This window comes from Pteropus alecto, unplaced genomic scaffold, assembly GCF_000325575.1.
Source record: "Pteropus alecto unplaced genomic scaffold, ASM32557v1 scaffold92, whole genome shotgun sequence".
NCBI lineage: Eukaryota > Metazoa > Chordata > Mammalia > Chiroptera > Pteropodidae > Pteropus > Pteropus alecto.
The window spans coordinates 11,255,547-11,280,871 of record NW_006432447.1 but is presented as its reverse complement, the minus strand read 5'-3'; the positions used below and the strand labels follow the sequence as shown (position 1 = coordinate 11,280,871).

General features: G+C 34.3%; 1 protein-coding gene and 1 pseudogene across 7 annotated transcripts in view; both read left to right on the top strand.

Moving 5' to 3' along the window:
- TBC1D5 (TBC1 domain family member 5) overlaps positions 1 to 25,325 on the top strand; it is a 468,533-nt gene that overhangs the window by 367,734 nt on the left and 75,474 nt on the right. For all 7 annotated transcript variants that reach the window (XM_025043592.1, XM_015585816.2, XM_025043594.1 and 4 more), the window contains one exon: positions 14,647 to 14,732. In XM_025043592.1, the coding sequence (XP_024899360.1) occupies positions 14,647 to 14,732 (86 nt within the window). The remainder of the gene's footprint in view (positions 1 to 14,646; positions 14,733 to 25,325) is intronic.
- LOC112475984 lies at positions 19,218 to 19,335 on the top strand (annotated as a pseudogene).

Genomic DNA, 25,325 nt, shown 5'->3' with positions numbered 1-25,325 from the left:
TACAAAAAAAGAAAAAAAAAAATCAAGGCTATATACCTGGAACTGAGATTCTTAGCCCAAAAAGAAAACTAAGAAGTAATTAGCAATGTTCTTCATACTTCGTGAGCCATTATATAAATGAGAGCAGTCACCGGTACCTGGTAGCCAGAAGTTTGAAGATAGAAATGGATTCAGTTCCTGGCTCTACCCTTACTATCTCCATGACTTTGGCCAAACTCCTAACCATTTTGAACCTGTGTCTTTTAAGTGGTGATGAGTTTGTTGTGAAAATTCTATGAATATGAAATATGAAATAGTGTGTGTAAAGGGTCTGGTATGGTCTGGCACCTAGTAAATGATAGCTGATGCTATGTGTACTTTCTCTAAGAGAAAGAGGCGAGACTAAATGGGCCTGACTCTATTTGCAGCATATTTAAGCTATGGGTTATTTCTTTAAATTTAGTTTTTAATTGATGCCTCACAAGTAAGTGAGATGATTCCTAAAACTCTTAATTTTCAAAGTTTCTATTTACATAGAAAACATCCTAAATAATTTAATGGTACTATGTATTATTATTTGCTGATGTTTAAAAGCTCTTTGTTTCTTTTTATGTAATTGTATATGTAGACAAAGTTTGAAGGTTCTAGATATCATTAATCATTAAATAGTACAGTCTAGAAAAAGAAATCACATTTTAATAGCTGTTGAGAGCCCTAAGAATGACAAAATCGGTAAGTTCATTCTTTCCACACTGTGCAACACTGCTTCTCTTCATGACCCTCCCCACAATACAAACACAGTTAAAAACTACTCTTCCTTCAAATTGCCATTCCATCGTCATTTCCTCTGAGAAGCCTTCCCTCCTCTCTCTGATGAAATAAAATCCCCCTTTTATGCACTTAGCACACATACCTCCTTTCCTAAGCATCCAGCACAGACTTCATCTTACAGCGATATTTACTTGCCTCATCCTCTAGTATAAGCTTCTTAAGTGTAGGGTCATGACTTGTATCAACATTGTACAACTGATACCTAACACAATGTCTGACACATAGGAAATATTCGGATGGAAGGATTCATGGATAGATGGATGGATGGATGGATGGAGACAGAAGGATATTTCATTCCATATTATCTTCACCCTAGTTCTGTGTTCTCTTCCTTCTACTTGGATTGTTCTTTCCACCCCTCTCCTACTGGCAGCTTCGCAACCTTCCTTCCTGGGTTAAATAGCACTTCTTGGTTTTAAAATGACATCCAGCTCCTCACAAGTTTCCCATTAAAACTCCTATGAAGACTCAGACAAACAAAAACAATTTCACACCACAAAAACAAAATGAAATATGTTCAGATAACCTACTGCCTGCAAGGAGTTCAACTCAATTAAGAAAAGTTAATTGTAATGCCTGTGTTTTACTTTATAAAGCAGGGTACTATCCACATCCACTCAACCAGCTGCTCCTTTGTGAGATAACCCATCAAATGGTAGTCAGATAGTGATGGCCAACCCTTGGGCACTCTCCTTATTGATTTCCCCTGTTAGAACAGGCTGCTTTTGTGACTACTCACTAGACTTCTTTTTATTTTTGTTACCTGAATTGTGTTCATGATAGTAATTAGATGTAGGAGTTAGGATTCTGTTCATTCAGAAAAACTTTGAGAGCAGTATGAGATCACACCCATTGCCAGTTGGCCTTTTTGGAGCTTATTTCTGAAATGGGCATAATGGCAGCATCTTTGGCCTAGGCCTGTCTCATACTGAGGAAAGAACTTGTGGGGGCATTTAAGAAATGCCTTTTCTCTGAGCCTTCCTTTACTCATGCATACCTGCAAGTCCGATAATTTTCACCCTACCTATCTCCCACTATTTTTTAAAAAGCCAGATATTGTCTCTTTAGTTTACCTAGTTCATAGATAATCATCAAGCATATACCTTGTGCCAGATACTTTGCTAGAGACAGAGAGGATACAGTGATCTGGACAGGGATCAGCCTTCAGTGAACTTATGCTCTGCGTGGAAGACAGATGTACATAAGTTACCTTAATGTAAGGCAAGATGAAATCAATGCAAAATTAACTTGAAATTAGCATGCTATCAGAATGGAGGTAGTAGAGTAACTAGAAATTCACAAAAAGCTTCATGTAGGAGGTAGTATTTGAACTAAGAATGAGAAGAAGGATTTCAGTAAGCAAAGAATAGTGAGTAGAACTCTAACCTGAGGGAACAACTTGCCTAAAGACTGGAGATATGTCCATTGAGAGTTATGAGTGAAATGTGAGGTACATAGGAGATAATATGAGAAGTATTTTGAGGCCCAGATCATGGAGGTCCTTGAATATCATGTGAAGATATTAGAACTTTACTTGACTGGCAAGAGACCTGATTCAGAACTAAGAAAGGGAAGTAAAAAAATCACGCCCAAATTTTTGGAAGGTGATTCTGGTGGCATTATGTGTACAGATCAGAGGGGAATGAGATTAGAGACTTTTAATAGCCAAGGAAAAAATAAGACAGTTCTGTACTGCAGTGAGGGTCATTGTCATACTGCCACCGGAGTCCCTGAGGAGGCAGAGTGATAGAACTTTCTCAGCCCTGGATTTTTCATGTCCTGGGCTTAGGATTCTGTCTAAGAGCCAATGTCATACCAGAAATGGAGGTTTAGGAGTTTTTATGCAGAGAGGTGATAGTGGAGAAATTGGTATAAAAAGAATTGGACAGAGAATTGAAATCAAGGGTATATTTAGCAGATCACAAAGAGGTACTAGCATATCTGTAAGAGTTCCCTTGTGTGTGACGTTTGTGTATATGTAAGTTTGTAATGAAATCCTGAAATTGGTGCCAATTAAGACTTCTAGGTGACCTTCAAGGGTCAGGCTTAGGGCACCTGAACTCCCCGATTGTCAAAGGCCTATGTGGAAAGAGCCAGTCCTGTAAGAGATCAAAAAGGTTGGCTAAACAAAGTAAGCATAGCACTATATAACAGACTTTTGGTAAAAGGAACAAGTTCATCCAGAATCGTGAAATATTTCGCATACCTGTTTAGCCTATGATATGTGTGGTATAATGAGTATAAAAACTAAGCTGAGAAGGGTATAAACTACTTTTTATTTTATATTTTAAATAGCTTTAAAGAGCTAAATTTTATTATGAATTTAGTGCATAGAAGTACATAGAAAAAATCAGAAATGGTCCTTGCCCATAAGCCCATTGTGGAGATAATTCCCATTGTTGGCAGATGGGAGTGGAATCATATGACATTGCAACAGTATAAAAATATAAAGTAAAAAACCAAAGTCTCTATCCTGTCACCCTTTGCCTGCATCAGCCCTTTTCTCCTCCCAGGGTAGGTAATAAAAAAAATAATAATAAATAACACACACACACTCATGCATGCATTTACCAGCACATGTCATGTTTTTGGCTTTTAACAGTTTAAGATATAATTTACATTTAATAAAAATTCACTCATTTAAAACATGCAATTCAATGGTTTTTACTACACTGATGTACAACCATCAACATAATCTAATCTTAGAACATGTTTAACCAGCCCGTGTAGCATCCTTTTACCCATTAACAGTCATTCCCCACATCTTTCCCCCTTGCCTAAAATTTCCCCTACCCCAACTGCTAACCTAATTTACATAGATAGATAGATAGATAGATAGATAGATAGATAAGAAGATAGATTGATTGATTGATTGATTTACCTTTTTTGGATATAGTATAAATGGGATTATAACAATATACAGTGGGTTTTTTTTTTTGGTGTTTGGCTTCTTTAGCATAATGCTTTTGAGGTCCATCCATATATCAGCACTTCATTCATTTTTATTGCCAAATAATATTCCATTGTGGATACACTATATTTTGTTTGCCCATTTGTCAGTTTATAGACATTTGGGTTGTTTCCACTCTGTAGTTATGATGAATTATACTGCTGTGAACATTTCTTGTGCAAGTTTTTGTGTGGACATATGTTTTTATTTCTCCTGGATATATACCTAGCAATGGAATTACTTGGTCATGTGGTAACTCTACATTCAACATTTTGAGGAACTGCCAAACTGTCTACAAAGTCGTTGTACCATTTTACATTCCTACCAGCAGTATATAAAGGCTCAAATTTCTCCAAAACTTGTCATGTCTGTCATTCTTATTATAGCCATTCCGATGAATAGCAAATGGAGTCTCATTGTGGTTTTGATTTCCATTTTCCTGATGGCTAATAATAAGCACATGAACATATTTTCATGTGCTTATGGGCCATTTTTACATGTTCTTTAAAGAAATGTCTCTTGAGAGCCTTTGCCCATTTTTAATTTGTTTATTTGTCATTTTATTGTTGAGTTGTATTCTGAATACAAGGCTCTTATATGACATGATTTGCAAATATTTTCTCTCATATGTGGATCATCTTTTCACTTTCTTAACAGTGTCCTTTAAAGCACTAAATGTTTTAAATTTTGATGAAGTCCCACTAATCAGTCTTCTCTTTTGTCACTTGTACTTTTGTGTCATATCTAAGAAATCTTTGCTAGCTCAAGATTACAAAGATTTATTCCTCTGTTTTCTTCTAAGAGTTCAATAGTTTTAGCTGTTACATTTAGGTCTGATGCACTTTGAATTAATTTTGTGTATGGTGTGAGATAGGGGTCCAAATTCATTCTTTTGCATGTGGATATCCAATTGTGTCTGTTGAAAAGACTGTTCTTTCCCCCATGGAACTTTTGTCAAAAGTTAACTATAAATATGAGGGTTTATTTCTGGACTTTTTGTTCTATTCCATTGATCTATATTTTTTTCCCTAATGCTAGTACCACACTGTCATGATTACTGTAGCTTTGTACTGTTTTGAAATCAGAATTATAAATCCAAGAATTCTGTTTATCTTTTTCAAAATAATTTTAGCTATTCTAAGTCACTTCCATTCTCATATGAATTTCGAGATCATATTGACAATTTCTGCAAACTATTTCTTTTTAAAAAATATTTACGTAAGAATTATACTTTGTATGCTGTTCTAGACATAACTTTCCCCCCCTTTCATTTAATAAATCATCTCTCTCAAGGGTGTGTTGTATGCAGTGTCCACTAGGAAATAAGTGCTCTGTACTTCCTCACAGAATGACCACTAGAAAAGGAATGGCCTCCAAAGATTCTTCCTGAACCTAGATGGGAAGATTACTTCCACCTTCCTATCCCTCTTTCTGAATCACTACCAAGTATGCATATCCTTAGTTATTCTCACTGCTTCAGAGTTTCAACTGGAGGATCTTGAACCCCAGGTTAACGGATTTGACTCTTCAAAAAAGTGACCTCTTAGACGAGACTTATTTTCTTGAAAGATTTCTGGCTGAAGACTAAGAAACTTTTAACTACTTCTAAAAAGAAAGTGGTGAGTGGACAGCCCCACTTATGGGAACATCCCTGTACAAATCTGGCTGCCGTCAGCTTCCCCACAGCAATGGAAACGCTCTCAGAGCAGTTCGCACAAAAAGAATGTGCTCTCCAGAATTAGACAGCTTGCTTTACTGTAATTGAGCTTTCCTTCATTATCCTCATCCTCGTCGCCCACCTAGCCACACTTCTTATTCACTCAGATAAGGTACTGGATGCTTTCCAGTGCAAAACCTTTACATCTAAACATACCCACCCCAAACATTATTTCTATCCAGGGCTGGCATTCAGCTGGTGTTACAACTGTACCAGTTGTTAAAATATTGAAGTACTTCTATATCAGTATGTAAAGAATCCAGCACCTAAGGGGTTAAAACCTGCCACAGCAGGGTCTCTCCCAAGCATTTCCTCCTGTGTCTCTATCGGCCCTGATTGGTAGCTCTCTATGCTATAGCAGTTATTTTGTATTTTGACTATCACCCTGACACATTTATATAACAAAAGGGTTAATTAAACTAGTATAATGGTACCCATAAGTTTCTACTTTACCAAGAGGAAAGCTGAACCCAAAACCACCTTTCAGATTTCTTGAGAAAAGGCCACAGCCTTGCAAAAGGTCTATGGATGGAATTAGGGGGGAGGGGCATGGAAGGAGCATCCAGGAACTCAGGTGGGAAAAATTTACATCTTTATTTTTACTAAGCCCTTACTAAAATTTAGTATTTATATCAAATATGGATGAAGGCAACAAACTGCAATATTATTAACAGCATCTGAAACATTTTCACTAATAGCAATCACAGACATTTTCTATCACATTAGAGTTGATGAAGATACCTTGAAATATCATTTTTACATTCATCACTACTTCTAAATTATAGTAATGATTAGACCAGCCACTATATCTTATTTAATATATTAATATAAAAGTACATGTCACTGTTATAAATTTGTTCAATATTTTGATTACTGTATTTCAGTATAATTGGTTTACTTTATAACCCTATGTATTTTATTTCATGCATTTAAAAACATTCTGAAAAGGAGGCCAAAGTCTTCACAGGAAATAGAGTGGTCCATGGCACAAAGAAATTAAGAACCCTAGAATAGATGTCATATGAGCAGCATGCAATTGATATGCCAGTTATTATCACTAGATTTTTCTGGGGACTTTAGTTTTAAGGCTTAGCTATATCAAAAGTTAGTGATTAAAAAGAAAATATTTTGCGACACTGTCTGTTCTTTAGAGAAATTAACAGTTGACATCGGTGTTATTTTTTATCATGACACATGAAATCTAGAATTTAAAAAAATCAAGAAAGGCAAGAATACATCTATAGGGACTCTTCCCAGTGGTCTCAATGGTCTAACCTGACGCACTTTCCTAAGTAGAGAGATTCTCACTCAGGAAAATATAACTCTGATCTGTGTGTTATTTGTTTGCTTTCTGATTTCTGTCTACACTTAACACATCTTAAAGTTCAGTACTGATACTTCGTTGTTACAGCAGAAAGCATCACAAAAAACACAGTGTAAGTGTATGACCTTAGTAAGAGTAGATTTACCTAATAAATGAATTTTTAATTTCAAAATGTTTTATCATTGAAATTACTCCCAAAATCGCATTCGATGTGTGGCTGTGCACGGCTTCCTTTTACCAGGCCTCAGTATACAGGAGCTTAGCTTTTGTTGCCTTAGCAATTACAAAAGCAGGTAATGAAAGCAAAGAAGGGAGGGAAAGGAAGACAGGGGCAAAATTTCTCAAACCAGGGTTCTTGGTCCCATGGGGTCACATAGACTTATTCTTGGCGATTCAAATATCCTAAAACCATTTTTAAATTGCTTCTGTTTTCATGATAATTTATTTAAATTTATTTTTAAACTTCTAAAGATAAAAATTTACAATGATAATTTTTATATCAAAGATTTAGTTTCTTAAGGCTGTTCCCAAATTGGAATATTTAGGAACATTTTTTGAGATTGCCTCTTTCCTTTTTTTCCTCTGTATCATTGAAGGTTGGTAACCACGCTTAGGAAGAGACAAATGGGTTTCCAAATTTCTTTAAACCATTGAAGTAAGGCTTCTTGCTTCCTCTCACCCCACCCTCCCCCACTCCATTCTGCTTACATTCAAGGAAGGGAAAGGTGAAGAGTTCAATACTGCTGAAAAGAGCTAACCAACTATCTAAAAGGAGTATTTTGAGGACCAGTATTAGTAACAAAGAAAATGTGTAGACTTAAGTTACTTTCCTTATTTATTTCCATATATATAGGGATGTGTTAATCTGGCATCTTCTCGCATGCTAAATTAAAAAATATATAAATACATTAGAAATAGGAAAAAATTATTTCTCTTTTGGTGTCTATTTATTGTGTGAAGCTACAGTCGAGCATAACGCACAGGTGGTTTAAAATGCTTCTCTGCCATCTGAGATCTCGGCTTGCCAGGGTATAGATGGGGATGTCACTTTAGGGAATTGGGCTTATTCAGTATGTAAAATGAGGCTGGCATGGGTTCAGAGGTTTTGTCTGTGTCTTTACCCAATTAACAATTTTTTGCTTCCTTTTTTTTTAACTTGTTTTAGGCTTTTAAAAAAATTTTTTTAAGTTTTAATCTGTATATGCAAAAATGAGAATTACCTGAATTTTTCTGTCAATTGCTCTGAGATTCTTAATACTTAGTATTTGTAATATATACTTCCTGTCAAAATAGAAATTATTATTATTATTATTATATAAACCATAGATCATTTTAAACCTGGTATTGAAGTAATATTCTCATTCACAACCTTTGTTACAGATTTATGTTTTTGTTTTTTTTTTGATGAAGATCTGTATTAACTTGATGAATGCTTTGTATCTATATTTTGGATTTGGTAACATGTAAAAAATCAAATCAAAATAGGTTTTAATTTTCCAGATCTGATGTTTTATGAACTTTACTAAGTATTTGACATTGAATTTATGGTATCAATTGTTTTTAAAAAAGGAAAAGTCATTTAGATAAGGAAAGTATGGCTCAATTACTATTATACGTAAGTACATACAGTAAAATGACTTCTCTCATTAACGTAATATAAAAAGAAAATCAGCTCTTGGGTAAGTGAAGAAAGAAATAAAATGCAAGTCTACGTTTGACAACAATATCCAAATAATACCACTTATTTTATATTTTTTTAAAAGAGAGTTTTGTTAGCATTTAGTATTATAATGTCTGCCTTTTTGATCCACTGTGTTACTGTATCTAATTTTAATGAAGAGGGCAGTATGTGGCAATAAGAAACAGAAATGGTGAGACCTTTGTGGACCCTCTAGCAATCAGTGAATATCAGATCACAAATTTCCCCAGCTTTAATTACAGGCAAAAGAAAAGACAAAATTAGCATTTTAATATAGAAATATCTTAGGCTTTAGGAGAATTATGATAAATCTAATGTTGCCTAGTGAACCAAAGAGGGGATATTACAACAAACTGTCTCCTTAGGAATATTTGTTTAAATAAAAGCAACAATACTTCATCCTTATCTCTTTTTTTGGATAATTATCGCTATTTCAGGCTATTCTTTGTTCCAGGTTTAAAATACCTTTACTTTTCTTTTCTTTTTTTTTTTTTTTTTAAGTAATTGGCAGTGTTTGTTTTCTATAAAACTATAAGAAGGGAGAAATTCTGTTTGCTTGGCACTAACAAGGTAATTATTTTAGGGAGAGTTTTGCTCTCCAGCTCCAGTACACTGGTGCCACGGCATCTCTGCACTTGGACGCGTTTAGGTTCTCTCGTTTCCGTTACAGTGTATTAAACTAACTCCTCTTCCATGGCGGAGGTTTGCCCACCTGTCTCCCCTAAAACACCTGCAACATATGTTTGCATAACCCTGTAATGCTTTGCCTTTGGGGTCCTGAGAAATTCTCCCCAGAGCTTTTTGCTTATAAACAGCTGAGCAATTCGTTTTTCTAATGACGGTTGCTTTTCCCCCAGCATTGAGGCAATAACATATTCACTGAAATAAGAGTCTCATTTTTCATCAAAGAGAAGCGTTCGACATGTTTTTGCAGTGCTGTTTCTCTTTCTGAGCTTTATTTTTTCCCCTTTTCTAATCTGGCATACTAAAAATTAAGGATTGGTAGCAAAATATTAAGGTAAAGAGAACTAAGTAATTCTTCATTTGTCAAATATTTTCTTCATGCCAAACATACATAATATCGTAAATATAAATCAATCTTTTCTATTAAACAAGTACTACAGGAACTATATCAGTTTAATTTAATGTAAAATGTGTGACCAATAAACTATAAAAGTGATAATAATTTGGACATATTGCAGAAAATTACTTTAATTATTGTAACATCATGAGCTAGCAAACAAATGTACATTAATGGCGTAGTAGAGTTTTACAATCTTTAAAAAATTTATAAATGTGTATACTTCTATTCTGAAAAATAAGATAGCCCTTCTTCCCACATATGAGATCCAATGTGCATGATATATTTTCCTAAATATGTGTTTTTGCTTTTCAAAAATGTATTACTTAGAAGAACCTACCCTAAATTTAAGTATGATTATCAGAAGTCTGAAACATCACTTTGTCTTCCTATTTGTTATCATGGATTTTAAGTTATTAAACTATCATGGGCTGCTCTCAAATTAAGGGCTGTTTATCAGTGCTCAGTGATATCGGAAAGTAACCACAGGTTCCTTTCATTGCATTTTTATCAAGAGCCTGGCACTGTGCTGTGCACTTAACGTTCATTGTCTCATTTAATCCATAAATCCACAGCTTTGCATATGAGGACACTAGAGCTAGGAGTGTAGCTGACTCCTCACAGTGGCTCAGCTAGTAGTGGGTAGAGCAGGGATCTGAGCAGGGGCCTTACTGACTCCTGATCCCCTGCCTCCCCCACCAGACACACTGGGCCCCTAAAGCAGATGAGGATGTAATGTTTACCCCAGTCTCTTTGTTTTAATGCATAACTTTAACTCTTTTTTAACTCCTACCAGTACATTCATAAATTAGAACAAAGATTGCTTTTCTTTTGCTCTTTTCAGTTGTGCCTGTGTTTATAAATAGCCCTTTGAAAGGAGCTCTGCTGTTCAAAAGAGGATGAGTACTTCTGACTTTTTCCTTCTGGAGTCTCTGTATAATGATTCAAAAGGAGATAATCATCTACAAGTGGGGGCATAGAAATAGGGGGATCAATCTAGATAAAGTACTGTTTATAATGACCTTTGTTGGATAAGTTCGATTTCAGCAGGCTCAGCACAAGGAAAATTGTCACATACCATCTTGTAGTTAATTTTACTTCTTGTAGCATGTTGTAGTGAGTTGTATTTCGTATGAGTTAGCATTTAAATATGTGTATACTACCACAACACACTGAATTGAACTTAAAATACTGAAATTAGTAGCATGGGGGAAAGGGTGGTAGGGGGAAGACTTCCATTACTGAGTAGAGCAGAGGGGAGCTGTCCACCATCAAAAGTCGTATTTAGGTAAGGGACAGAGTGCTAAACTTGTAACTGCGTCAAGGAGCGGCTTACTCTCAAAATGTAGACCTAGAAGCAAAGAACATTAACTATAACATGGAGGGTAGGTCGATGTCATTCAGTTTTATCCCTTACATCGATTGTGTCATTTGAGAACTATTTGTAAATTGATTTTGCAATCGTGCCAAATTAACAAAAGTGTGTTTGAAATTCAGAAGTACAGCAGGAGTTTTGGTTTTCCATGTAGCTCCCTCTAGGACAGTTGTTTCTACCTATTCTGCTTCTGTAAGTCATTTTGTCTACAAGGCTTTAAGATGCTTCCCCAAAATCCAGCCTGTCTATGCCATGGGTGGAATTTTCAGCATTCTTCTCATATTGCCATAAAATAAAATGCTGAAGACAAAGCTTTAAGAAGACCTACAACAGCTTGTTAAAAGGGAAGAATTGAGTGGTGCTTAGGAAGTTAACTATCTGCAGTCTTGTAGAAAATTTATTTCAAGTCCATCCTCATTGGTCTAGGAAAGGAACAGTAAACCTGGGGTAGGCTAAGTTTGTGATTTCTGCATGTTCATGTATAGTAACATATTGGAACATAACTGGTATTTCTCTGTACACAGATCAATATAAGTTAAGATATGATTACCATTTTGCTACTTTTCTATCAAAGAAAAATTCACCAAAACAAAAGAGTTTTTTAAAAATATACATTGGTTTGGAAAAGCATATAATAGTTGAAATCATGACTGTGTAAAAAATGGGTTTAAAACAATTATTAATTGTTCCAATTCAGTCAAAGGCATGATATTACAGTTTTTGACATCACATGTCCTGCACAATGAGAAATTACAACTGTTATGTGGTCTCGTTTTTCATAAATACAGAGTTTTATATATGTAGAATTCTAGTAAGTCTTATATTTTAGGAGAAATTCCAGATCTTAAAATTAAAAATCAAAACTGTTATATTTCTATCAAATTTTATTTAGAAAATATCCTTTAAAATAAGAAAAGCAAGTTTCTCTTTACTTTTAAGATGTTTCAGTGGCATAAAGTTAGAATTCTGTTCATTTAATCTCATCCCCCTAAAAAAATGATTGCTGTCATTTTGGTACATAGCTATGTGAGAAGATATTGTTCCAAATTTTTTTTTTACATTTTTAAACCTTATTCAGAAGAGAGAAAACTAATTTAACTAAAAGAGAATTATAGGTATATTGAAGAACTATCTGTACTAAATCTTCATGTATAAAAGTATTTGTGCCCTTTTTATTGTTTATGTCTATACATGTTGATTTTTATAGCCATACATTGGTTTGTATATATATGTCAGACACTTAGTTCTGTGCTGACCGTTCCCGTAACCACAAGCCACTTGTAGTGATTGAGCACTTGAAATGTGACTAGTCCAAATTGCAATGTGCCATGAGTATAAAATTCACACTAGATTTCAAAGATTTTGTAGAAAAGAAAGAATGAGAAATAGCTCAATAATTTTTTTTACATTGATTACATGTTAAAAATGACTATTTTGGATATACTGAATTAAATAAAATACTACATTTAAATACCCTACTTTCTTTTTCCTTTTTTAATGTGGTTGCTAGAAAAATTTAAATGACATAAAAAGCTTACATTCGTGACCCACATTGCATTTCTCTCGGGCACTGCTCAACTCAGACCATCTATATGTCTACATACTTTATATTTTAGTAACAACATCATCTCAGACAGAAACCCGTATTGAATAACTTTCATCTATAACCTCTGATTTTATTTTCTTAGATTTCAAATGCTGTTTTTCAACATCATCTTTTGATTCTTTTTTTCTGTCCTGGTACAGTGGTACTTTAAACTGCCTCTTCCTTTGATAGTAGCAAGTCTCTCAGGAATTTAAATAGGCCTCAGCAAAAGCAATATTTGAGCCTCATTCAGGTGTTCGAGTTAGATCATTATTCCTAATAATGGCTTTAAGTGCTTCTATAGATCAGCACTTTGTGTCTTGAATTGCTCGTCACTTCTTTATAAAGATGTTTCAAGAAATTGTTCCTTGCAGTCCTCTCTTTCATTGTTTTCTAGCAAAAAGTAACATAATCCTCTATTAGTTCGTTGAAAGTCAGAGAAGAAAAGTCTTCTATATTAGCAAAACCAAAATGTATTTCCAGGTACTGAGAGTAAAAAGCAAAATTAGTAATGAGCGATGGTCCTGCGAAAGTTAATTTTTAAAATAAATCATGAATGCACTGACAATCCGTGAGTGGCTTTAACCTCTATTTTATTTTTCCATTATACTTGGGTCCAGGTTGTCATCAGCTACTACGAAGAAACCTGTGTAATTCCTAGAGAGAGAAAAGTTGCACTGTTAGACTTAATAGTATGGTAGTCATGGAAGCATCAGTTATCTTCATCAAGGCAATTCAGATTTGATTATTGTAGAACAGTGTTGAATACCAAACCAGTGGAATAGTAGCTGGAGCTAAATCAAGGGATTGTCATTTTTGTTAGATGATTAGAGCTGACTTGGAAGAGATATGAAAGGGTTGAGCTGTGTAAATATTATCTTTTCAGCAGAAAAAGAAAAGGTCCATCATGGCCATTAAGATGCAGCTTGTTAGCTTGATGAATTTCAAACTATTTAACCTTAGCAATCATATACTCCCGCCTACATACAAGCATATCAGTGCCTTGGAATTATGTCTCCAAGGATTGATATAAAAACATATTGGTAATTTTGTATTAAGACAAAATGCAGCCTTTCTCTGTCTAGATAGATCTCTCAAAGGACAGGACATGCTGTGGTTCAAAATCCTAATCATTAACCTGAATTACATGCTTAGATGAATCCTAGAATGTATTTATTTATAAGTTTTTTTTTAACTTTTAAATGAAAAATATATATAATTTAACATCTTAGAAATGATGATATTCATTTATGTTTTGCTTTTTAACATATTACACTTTTGTAAACTAGAAATGTATTTGTTGCATTTTTATTTGCCTGTGAGGAACTTGATACATTTAAATAATAGACACATTAAATTAATAGCAACGTATTTAAATAGATATACCTGGCCTATAATTCAAGGACATTTCTGCAGTGTTTATAAATAATACTAAATGCCAGAAAGGACAGTGTTTGCACCTTTTATGAAAATGTGCATTGGTCAATTTGCTTTTGTTTTGTGATGGTACTCAGCTAATATTTCCACTACCAGGGCACTTATTATTAAACTCGTATATAAGAATAGATAACGTAGAAATTGCTAACTTTAAAAGAATTACTGAATTCTTGGAATAGTTTATTCATTTTAGGAGAAGAAAGACTTGTTGTGCCATCTAGTGGGCATATTTAGTATTCTGAATATCGAAAACAGATTCTTTTCCTCCAAAATGCAGCTTTCTTGACACTTTGTATTTCTCAGCCCATAAGCATGCATTGTACTCATGTTTCAACTCATATAGGTTTTCACTTTTGTTGTAATTTTATCTGATTGTATATTGGAGAGTCATATTGAAAGTGATTAAAATCATCAAAAATAAATCTAATGACAGGAATAAATATATGTGAACTATGAGAGTAGTGAAAGAAAAATATGTTAAAACAATTCCAGTCCTTAATCAGAACTAAGATAAAGGCAAAACTTCAATAATAAAAGCACACTAACTATTAAACTTCCTTATTATATGTATTTTTTCTGAAGGAATATAAAAAGAATAATTTGTCTTTTCATATGTTAATGTATAATTTAAATAGCTTTATACATTTTAATTTATTTTTTTTTTATAGAGAAATCCAAGACCAGTGACTTATCAATTTCACCCAAATTTAGATTATTACAAAGCACGAGGAGCAGACCTCATGAATAAAAGCCGGTAAGTCCTCTTTCTCTGATGAAAAGTTATGTCACAAAGATATTCTCATAAATCATCAAGAAATACTATACATTTACCAAAAATAATTTTACAGATTTTAGTATATTAGTGGTTACTGCATATAATGAATCTTTGTTAAATAAATTATCCAAAATTTTTTAAAGGCATAAGAAAATGATATACATTGATATCAGTGGTGAGATGAAAATTTAAAATAAATATGAGTACTTGTTACTATTTGAAGTTAGGCAACTTCATTTTTCTAACAATAATAAACCTGAATAAATTGTGCCTACATACAAGCATATCAGTGCCTTGGAATTATGTCTCCAAGGATTGATATAAAAACATATTGGTAATTTTGTATTAAGACAAAATGCAGCCTTTCTCTGTCTAGATAGATCTCTCAAAGGACAGGACATGCTGTGGTTCAAAATCCTAATCATTAACCTGAATTACATGCTTAGATGAATCCTAGAATGTATTTATTTATAAGTTTTTTTTTAACTTTTAAATGAAAAATATATATAATTTAACATCTTAGAAATGATGATATTCATTTATGTTTTGCTTTTTAACATATTACACTTTTGTAAACTAGAAATGTATTTGTTGCATTTTTATTTGCCTGTGAGGAACTTGATACATTTAAATAATAGACACATTAAATTAATAGCAACGTATTTAAATAGATATACCTGGCCTATAATTCAAGGACATTTCTGCAGTGTTTATAAATAATACTAAATGCCAGAAAGGACAGTGTTTGCACCTTTTATGAAAATGTGCATTGGTTAATTTGCTTTTGTTTTGTGATGGTACTCAGCTAATATTTCCACTACCAGGGCACTTATTATTAAACTCGTATATAAGAATAGATAACGTAGAAATTGCTAACTTTAAAAGAATTACTGAATTCTTGGAATAGTTTATTCATTTTAGGAGAAGAAAGACTTGTTGTGCCATCTAGTGGGCATATTTAGTATTCTGAATATCGAAAACAGATTCTTTTCCTCCAAAATGCAGCTTTCTTGACACTTTGTATTTCTCAGCCCATAAGCATGCATTGTACTCATGTTTCAACTCATATAGGTTTTCACTTTTGTTGTAATTTTATCTGATTGTATATTGGAGAGTCATATTGAAAGTGATTAAAATCATCAAAAATAAATCTAATGACAGGAATAAATATATGTGAACTATGAGAGTAGTGAAAGAAAAATATGTTAAAACAATTCCAGTCCTTAATCAGAACTAAGATAAAGGCAAAACTTCAATAATAAAAGCACACTAACTATTAAACTTCCTTATTATATGTATTTTTTCTGAAGGAATATAAAAAGAATAATTTGTCTTTTCATATGTTAATGTATAATTTAAATAGCTTTATACATTTTAATTTATTTTTTTTTTATAGAGAAATCCAAGACCAGTGACTTATCAATTTCACCCAAATTTAGATTATTACAAAGCACGAGGAGCAGACCTCATGAATAAAAGCCGGTAAGTCCTCTTTCTCTGATGAAAAGTTATGTCACAAAGATATTCTCATAAATCATCAAGAAATACTATACATTTACCAAAAATAATTTTACAGATTTTAGTATATTAGTGGTTACTGCATATAATGAATCTTTGTTAAATAAATTATCCAAAATTTTTTAAAGGCATAAGAAAATGATATACATTGATATCAGTGGTGAGATGAAAATTTAAAATAAATATGAGTACTTGTTACTATTTGAAGTTAGGCAACTTCATTTTTCTAACAATAATAAACCTGAATAAATTGTGCCTACTTGTATAATCTCTTTCTAGATCCTTGCTGTTGATTGAAAAGAGGCAGCTCTATAATATATTTTTAAATTATTTCAGTAACAAAATTAAAATTGAGTTTCCCAACTGTCTTTAGAACTACACAATAAGCTTATAAATGCATCTTGTGTGTGCATTTGTGATTACATACATAGAAATTTTAAGGGTCACTGTAGGAATAAAAAAACATTAAAATCCTACTTTTAAAAGAAATTAACATTGGCATAAAGGGTTGATGAACAGTTTTGTTTTTTCATAATACTGTACTCAGATGTCTCAAGAGTTAACTTGTCAAACCAGAACCATCTCAAATTAGAATGTAAATTCAAAGTTTACTCTGGGAGACTAAAATGTTAGTAATGATAAATGCTGTCAAGTTGTCCGAATTTTCTTCTTTAAGCATTTTGTCTGTGTACTAGCTCTCATTCAGTAGGGTTCCAGAAACCTAAATAAACATTTATAGAGCACACGTACAGAATGTGTTCTGCTCTTACTTGGAGACTTAAAAAGAAGACATAATTTCTGTCACATAGAAACTCATAGTCTAAGGAGTGAGAAGAAGTTTACAAGAAAATGGCTAAATTTAAACTTGTATTTCGAACCCTGTTTTAGTGTAATGTTATTTTTAAATTAGCCATCCTCGATTGAAATCTCATATTTTGATTTACTATGTAATTATAAGACCGGTTTTATAGCCTAGGAGGCTTCTCTGAAGCCCTTTTCCGAATCTTCATTTCATCTGATTCTTGTTTCACAAATAAAAGGATATTCCTTTTTGTCACTGTTTATTTTATTTAGCAAAATTTTAATGAGTACCAGACTCTCATTATTTTAGGTATTGGAAATACACAGCGAACATACCAGACAAAAATCTCTGCCCTCAGGAATCTTACAGTCTAGTCACTTGTATGTCCTCCCTGTTATGTCAAGTATTTAGTTTTGGTATATTTAAAAGAACAAGATATTTTAGGTACTTTTTATATACAAAATCCTTCTAAACTGAGGTCTCTTCTTCTCTTCCCCATCTTCTCTATTCTCCCACCCCCACCAGATTAGTTGTCACATAACAGACTCAGGACTCAATTGACAGCAGATTACATCCCTCCCTACCTAAACTCCTCCAAAGGCTTCCTGTTACTGTTGGTATTCCAGTCTCTTCCTGTGCTGCTTCCCTCTCTCTGTCCTTGCCTCCATCTGCTCTCCCCTTCCCTTCACTCCTGAGCTTGAGCTTTGCTTGGGACCTTAGCACTTAACTCCTCCCTCTCCTTGCATTCTTCCTCCCACCCTCATCTTCCCTTGGGTCTTCATGACTGGGGTCTCAGCCTTACCCTCCCTGTTTATCTTCTCTTCCCCTAGTCACTCTCTACTCTACTGCTCAATCTCAGTTTCTTCATAGCATTCGTTACTAACTGAAGTTGTAGACTTCATTTATGTATGTATCATCTGTCTCCCCAACTTCCCCACTAAAATCTAAGCCCCCTGAGGGCAGGCACTTTGTCTTACCACTTAATGGCACCTAGGATAATGCCTGGCATTGGGAAGGTACTTTACAAATATTTGTTGTATGTATATATTTATTATTTTTTTACATTTTTCAATGTGTACTTTTTTGGTCAAAAGAGGAAATGGACTATAGCCTTTATTTTTCCCCCTCATATTTTATCTTTCTTTTAGTTTTCTGTCCCTGCATTTTTTGTTTTTTGAAAAAGTTTTGGTTCTGTTTTATGTATTTCCTTGTAAGCACATTGATTCTTATATAAAGTATTATTTTGATGATTGGAAGGAAGGTTCTTCATCATCTCTGTTGTAATTGCAAAGCTTAAAATTGAAATTGAATTAAATGAAGCATAGCGTGTGAAGAAGACATCACAGAGCAGTGAACAAGGAAAGAGTTAACAAATGGTGCTGAGAAACTTTATAAGTCTTTTGTAAGTATCAACTTATAACTTTACACACCAAAATAAATTCCAAATGAATCAAAGTGCATTCCAGCAAGCAAACATAGAGATAAAATACAAGTATCTATGTGATCTCCAGTTACTAGAAGACTTAACCTTAAAAGTAATGGAAGAAACCACAAAAGGAATGACAGTGCATTTTACTACACAACTATTGTTAAGCAGATATGTCAAAATGAAATAAACCGAATCAAAAGTGAACAGAAAATTGGAGAAATTGTAGAGGAAATAACTGGCAAACTATAATATCATTAGTAAGAAACATAAGATGCTGTCTCAGTGGCCATTCTGCATCATGCCATGCTTCATCGGATCCTCCTGTTCTACCTGGAAATCTGGGAATACCCTCCAATCTTCTATTTTTCCCTCTGGACTCATTCTCTAGAGGATCTCACCTCATTCGTGGCTTTAAATACCGTTTATGACTGAAAGGTTCTTAATTTACATCCCTGTTTGACCTCTTCCCTTGAGCTTCTAGTCTCATATATCCCACTACTTGCTCAGTATTTCCTCTTGGATGTCCTATAGACATCTCAAATTTATTACTTTTCAAACTAAACTCTTGATTCTGCCCCCACGAACCTGCTATTTGTTTATCGCAATAAATAGCACGACCCAGTTGATCAAGTCTTAGAATTGCCCTTCACTGCTCTTTTTCTCTCACATCACACATCAAGTCCATCAGCAAATCCTCTTTAAAATGTATCCTGAAGTCTGCGGCCATGCCACCCTGAACAAGCAGATCCCGTCCAATCTCGCAAGCTAAGCAGGGTCGGGCCTGGTTAGTACTTGGATGGGAGACCACCTAGGAAGACCAGATGCTGTAGGCATAAAAAATAAGAGATTGTAAGCTGACAAGGTCCTTGCAGTCTGTGAGGTCAACCAAGGGTTGCCTCGCCTAAAAAAAATAATAATAATTAATAATAATAATAATAAAATGTATCCTGAAACAAATCACTTTTGTGTATATACTGCAAATACTCATCACATCATTGTTCATCTCACTACTGTAGTCTCTTAACGAGTCCCCCTTCCTCTCCTCCTTATAGACCTTTTCTGCACAGCAGCCAGGTTGATATAAGGCAGATCATATCACTCCGCTGCTTGAGCCCTTTGATGACTTCCCCAAACATTTGGATAAAATCCAAAGCCTGTCAGTGGTCTGCAACACAGGCCCTGTGATCTGGCCTCCTACTATCTCTCCAACCCCATTTGCTACCACCCTCTTTCCTGTTATCATTGGACTCCAGCCACACTCGCCTGTGTACTGTTCCTCAAGCACACAAACATGTTCCCACTTCAGGAGCTTTGAGCCTGCTTTTCTCTATGCCTGGATTCTCCCCCGAGGATCCACATGGCACACTTACTATTCAGTCTCTGTTCAAATATCATCTCTTCAGAGAATCTCTCTTTGACACTCTATTTAAAATAATGGATCCCTTTACTCTGTCCTGTACTTTGTTACTATTTTTGTTTTCATGTTTTCAATAGCAATTCTTAGTACCTGAAATGATATTTTCAGCTTTTAAAAAAATTATTGAGTTTTTTGGTTTGTTTTTATCATTTGTTTCTTGCACTGAGATGTAAACTCTACATGTTTGTCTTATTAACTGTTATATCCTCAGCACCTAAAATAGTACCTACAATATCATAGGCACTCAATGAAAAAAGAATTACAAACAGCAAGTAAATATTTTAAAAGGCCATTCAAACTCATAATTGGTCAAAAATGCAAATTAAAACACCAATAAAGTACCATTTTTGCCTTTGAAATTAGCAAATTAGAAATAAATGAGCCATAGATGAAAAAGTCTAGAGATCTACCACACGACACGATCCCATAGTTAATAATACTGTATTATATACTTTAATTTTTCCTAAGAATATTGATCTTATTTTAGGTGTTATCACAAAAAAAGCAAAAAATTTAAAAAACAAAATAAAGAGGGCAGAAGGAAATTTTGGGGCATCGTGGATATGTTTATGATATAGATTGTGGTGATAATATAACAGATGTCAATTGTACCTCATTAAAGTTGTTTAAAATGAGTGAGTGAGTGAGTGAGTGAGTGAGTGAGTGAGTGAGTGAGTGGATGAGGGAGCTAGAGAAGGTGCATGAATAACCATAGTCACCAACTGAGGGTCTATGAATGGAGACAAACTTGATAATCTTGCCAAAGAATTCTTTCAGTTCTGATGTAGCCCTCATCCCCTGGAAGTTTGTTTAACGTGTCACTACTTTATCCATGATGAAAAAAACGTTATAGCTGTGAAATCTTTGGTAAAGTCCCCATTTAACCATTTAAGTACTAAGATGCTTTTTACCAGAAGCCCTTCAGCCATAATTAGCCTTGCAACTACTTTCTTAGCTATTTAGAGGCTATTAAAGAGTTAATGTGTTTGAGCCAGTCACTGAGTAACAAGACAGGGAGTGAGGACAGTCCAGAGGGGATATACATGTTCATGGGGGAACCCCCAGCCGTGATCAGTAAATAGACGATAGACAAGAGACAGGCAGACGCTGGGAAGCTGGGAACTAATACCTGCTCCATCTATGGCAATGGACTTCTATTTGTGTCGCTTATCCAAATAAGGGACGAGGATGCAAAGATGACATGTGATTTCATGGATAAGAATATCTCTAGAAATCAAGAAGCCTGATTTCTCATCTCTGCTTTACCATGGATTGCTATAATTAAGTCTTTAAAAGCAAGTGCCTAGGTATTTTAGTAGTAGATTTTCTGTTACGTATGTGGGTAATATTGGCTGTGCTCTGATTTTACTTACTTGCAAATTTCTTTTTAAAAATGGGAATTGACATTTTCTTATTCATTCAACTTTTCAGCTCAGAACAATTTAACACTCAAATCTTATTCCAATTTATCCTTAAGTAACCAGAAATTGCTGCTATAAAAAAAAAATCAGTACCATCTAAATTGTAACCAGTCTTCAGAAAGACTTACCTAATTTATTTAGGAATCTATCACTACTAAAATCCCCAAATGAGTAGTCATGGAACAGAATTTCATAGTTTTTAATACTGCAATCCCTTTTATTAAGAGTAGAATCACATACCTTCTTTATTCCAGAACATTCATGGATTTTTCTGTTTTCAAAATGATACAACACAGTTTCTCAAAATGTAGCATTCTTTCTTCTCTGCAGAGGTGATAAAGTAATGGCACTGGAGCTATCATTAGTGCCGCAGCAGCACGTGTCACTTTATCTAGTGGTACCTTTATTACAGGCTCCACAACTGTAGGTTCTTTAACTTACTTAAGCAATTTCATATCACTAAAGTTAGATATTTCATTTGATTAAATTAGTCCTAGATTGATATGGAAGAAACCAAGCTTAGGTCCCAGTCTCTTCACCCGACACGTCAGCAGTAACGTCCTCTGTGCTAACATTCCCAGCTTTCCTCTGCCCTCCGTCAGACCAGAGTTTAAACAACTTAATTGCTATCAGTGATGAAAGGTTCCAGCATTATAATTCTGGCAAGGAGGCTCTCTGCAGAAGGCCCCTTGTCAGAACCTCTGCATTGGATTTGAGAGGAAGCCAGGCTCCAGGGAAAGAAGATTTTAAAAAGAAGAGTTCCCTGGGCTCTGAAGATGTACCCTACATTCTTCCATGTGACTACGGATTGAGGGCATCCAATCATCCTTAACCCGGGAGTGCCTGGTGGCTGGTAATTCTCCATCTGTCCTTGGGATCAGGATCCACCTCATCTTCAGAGTGCCCCTCATAGGGCCTGGCCTAAGCAGAATGCGCTGAGAAAGTGCAGGATCCCAAGAAGCACAGGGATTCTTCCAGCAATTGTAATCTTGTACTAACTAGAATGTGGGGTTTGTGAGAGCAGGAACCACATTTATCTCTTTCATTCCTATTTCCTCGGTACCTGGCACAGAAAACAAATTCAAACAAATTCATGAAATGAACGAATGCTTTTTAGCTTCAAATGTAGAATAATTTATATTGATGTCAGAGTCTGGGTCTTACAGTCTTCATATTCCCAGGGCATAACACAGTACCTGGGACTGTTTATCATATTAGTAAATACTTAGTTTAATGACTAAATAAATAAATACAGTTTTGAATATCTAAAAGACATCATAAAATTTTCCCAGACTATTTCCATTTTATACAGTCTGACCACTTTATATGGTCAACAAGATTTTTAAATTAGGCTTCATTATATTTACTTACACAATGACTGTGTTTTTTTCAGAAGTTTTTTATTGCTAAAATACGGTAAAGAAATAATATACTAATATTCTCAAAGCCATGAAGCTCAGACATCTGTGGTTATCAGTGTTAGTAGTTAATTGGCTACCCAGAATTTCGAAGGACACTGATTTTTATATAAATATAATTTTGTGATATTTTCGTGGTCAAATAGCTAAGAGGTTGTACTATAAACATCTATGTCTGAAGTCCTCTTTCTGTTGTATTAAAGAGAGTTGTTAATTCCTAACCAATTTAGGTAAATGGTAATATTATCTCCTATCTAGTAAGTGGATCTTTCTCCTTTTTAAAAATTTATATATAATTTATACACAATACACAGATCCTAAGTGTTCTGTCTGATGAGTTTTGACAGTTGTATATACCCCTGTAACCACCATCCAAAACAATATATCTAGAGTGAATGTTTCTTTCACCTGAGAGTTCCCTCGTGTGCCTTTACAGTTAATTCCAACCCTTCATCCTGAGGCAACCACTTTCTGATTTCTATTTCCATATATTAGTTTTGCCATTTTTTGAGCTTCACATAAATGGAACCACACAATATGCACTGTTTCGTGTCTAGCTTTTTATTGCGCACCATGATGTTTTTGTAGTTCATCCATGTTGCTGAATATCAGTGTTGCTGCACATATCACCAGTCCTTCCCTTTAGAATGTTGAGCTGTATTCCATTATATGAAAATACAACACGTAGTTTATCTATTCTGTAGCTTATAACTACTGGGTTATTTTCAGATTTGATGTATTGTGAATAAGGCTGCTATGAACATTGTTGAATAGATGTTTTGAAGCTGTTCTTGTTATTGTTTGTAGATATGTATTTTTCTCTCGAGTAAACATTTAGAAATGAGATTGTTCTATTGGATAGATGTATGCTTAACTTTATAAGAAACTATCAAACTTTTAAAAAGTAATTACACCTTTTTCTACTACCGTTGGGAATACACAGAGGTTCTAATTGCTTTACATCTTTGCCAGTGTTTGCTATTGTCAGTCTTTTTTACTTTGTCCATCCTAGTTGGTATGAAAATGGTATCTCATTGTGGTTTAATTTGCCTTTTCCTGATGACTAATGATGTTGAGCATCTTTTCATAGCATATTGGTGATTTGTATATCTTTTTTTGTGAAGTGTCTATTCAAATATTTTGCCTATTTTTAGGGGTTGTTTGTCTTTTATTCTTGATTCATAGGAATTCTTTATATATTCTGGATGGGGATATTTGTCAGATGTATGTGCTACAGATGTTCCCCAGTGTGCGGCTTGCCTATTTCCTAATGATATCTTTTGATGAGCAGAAAACTTTTATTTCAGTGAAGTTGGTTTTATTGTTTTGTTTTGTTTTGTTTTGTTTTGTTTTGTTTATGGTTAGTGTGTTTTGTTTCCTGTCTAGAAACCTTTGCCTACCCTTAGTCTCCATTGTTGAGGGTCCTCAACACCCCCCTCAGCATCAATAACTCACTAGAAGGACTCACAGAACTCAGAAAAGCTGTTACAGTTACAGTATAATGTGGCAAAAAGATACAGATCAAAATCAGGAAAGGAAGAAGATTGCAGTCTAGGAGAAACCAAGTATAACTTTCTAGTTGTCCTCTCTAAACAACTGTGAAGACATTTAATGATTCCCAAAGTAAGGGAAGAGAGGTGAAAAGGGCAAAACTGCCCATCAGGTGGGCATCTCAGAATTTTATCCTGTTCCATTCTGACATGTTTCCCTAGGCCTGAACCTCTAAAGACTCTGTTATTATTATGAACCACAGTTACCTATGAGAGAGATTCATATCCCTCAGATATACTGTGTCAGAAAATAAATTAGTTAAAAACTTCCACTCTGAAAATAGAAACTTCAATATTTATTTCTATAGATATGTCTTAGAGAGTTTGTCTAATGATTTCGTATGCCCTGTTTAATGCATAATTGCTTATTATTTGTTATCTTAGTAACCAGTGTTATAAATTGTGTTCAGGTCCAATAAGGTAAGCCCCACACTCTAGCTTATATCAGGGCCAGCTTTTTATCCCTAACAAGCACTACTCCTTTTGCCCCACATCACATCAACAAAAATTTAATTGCCGCATGCAAAATAATCATAGTCTATAACTGAAAGGAAACATACGTTTCACTTGAAAATAAGACACCTAAGGAATAAGTAATAGCGAGCTAACTTTCATCATTTAGTTTTTAATAAAAGCCTATGAAATCTAGAGCTTCTTGAGATGTGGTAAGGGTTCATTTTCTAAGAAACCTCACAATATGGCAAGCAAATTAGAATTAGATATAAATGTCTTTCATCGAAGCAAATTTGATATACTCAGCTTCAGAGTTAAATAAATTAAAGTTGGAAATCTCATTTTAGAGAATTTGAAGCCTTCAACTTATAGAATTTTAAGTATAAGTACATCATGAATGTTAGTTCAGGTATTAGAATCATCTTGAAAAGTACTATGTTGCTACCCTGACAGCTGTTTTAAATTTATGAATAAAAGACTGACGTCTATAAGCATGAAAGAAATAAATATGAACCTTAATTCATTCAGGGTAGGTCAATAACGATAGACTAGAAAAATGCAGGA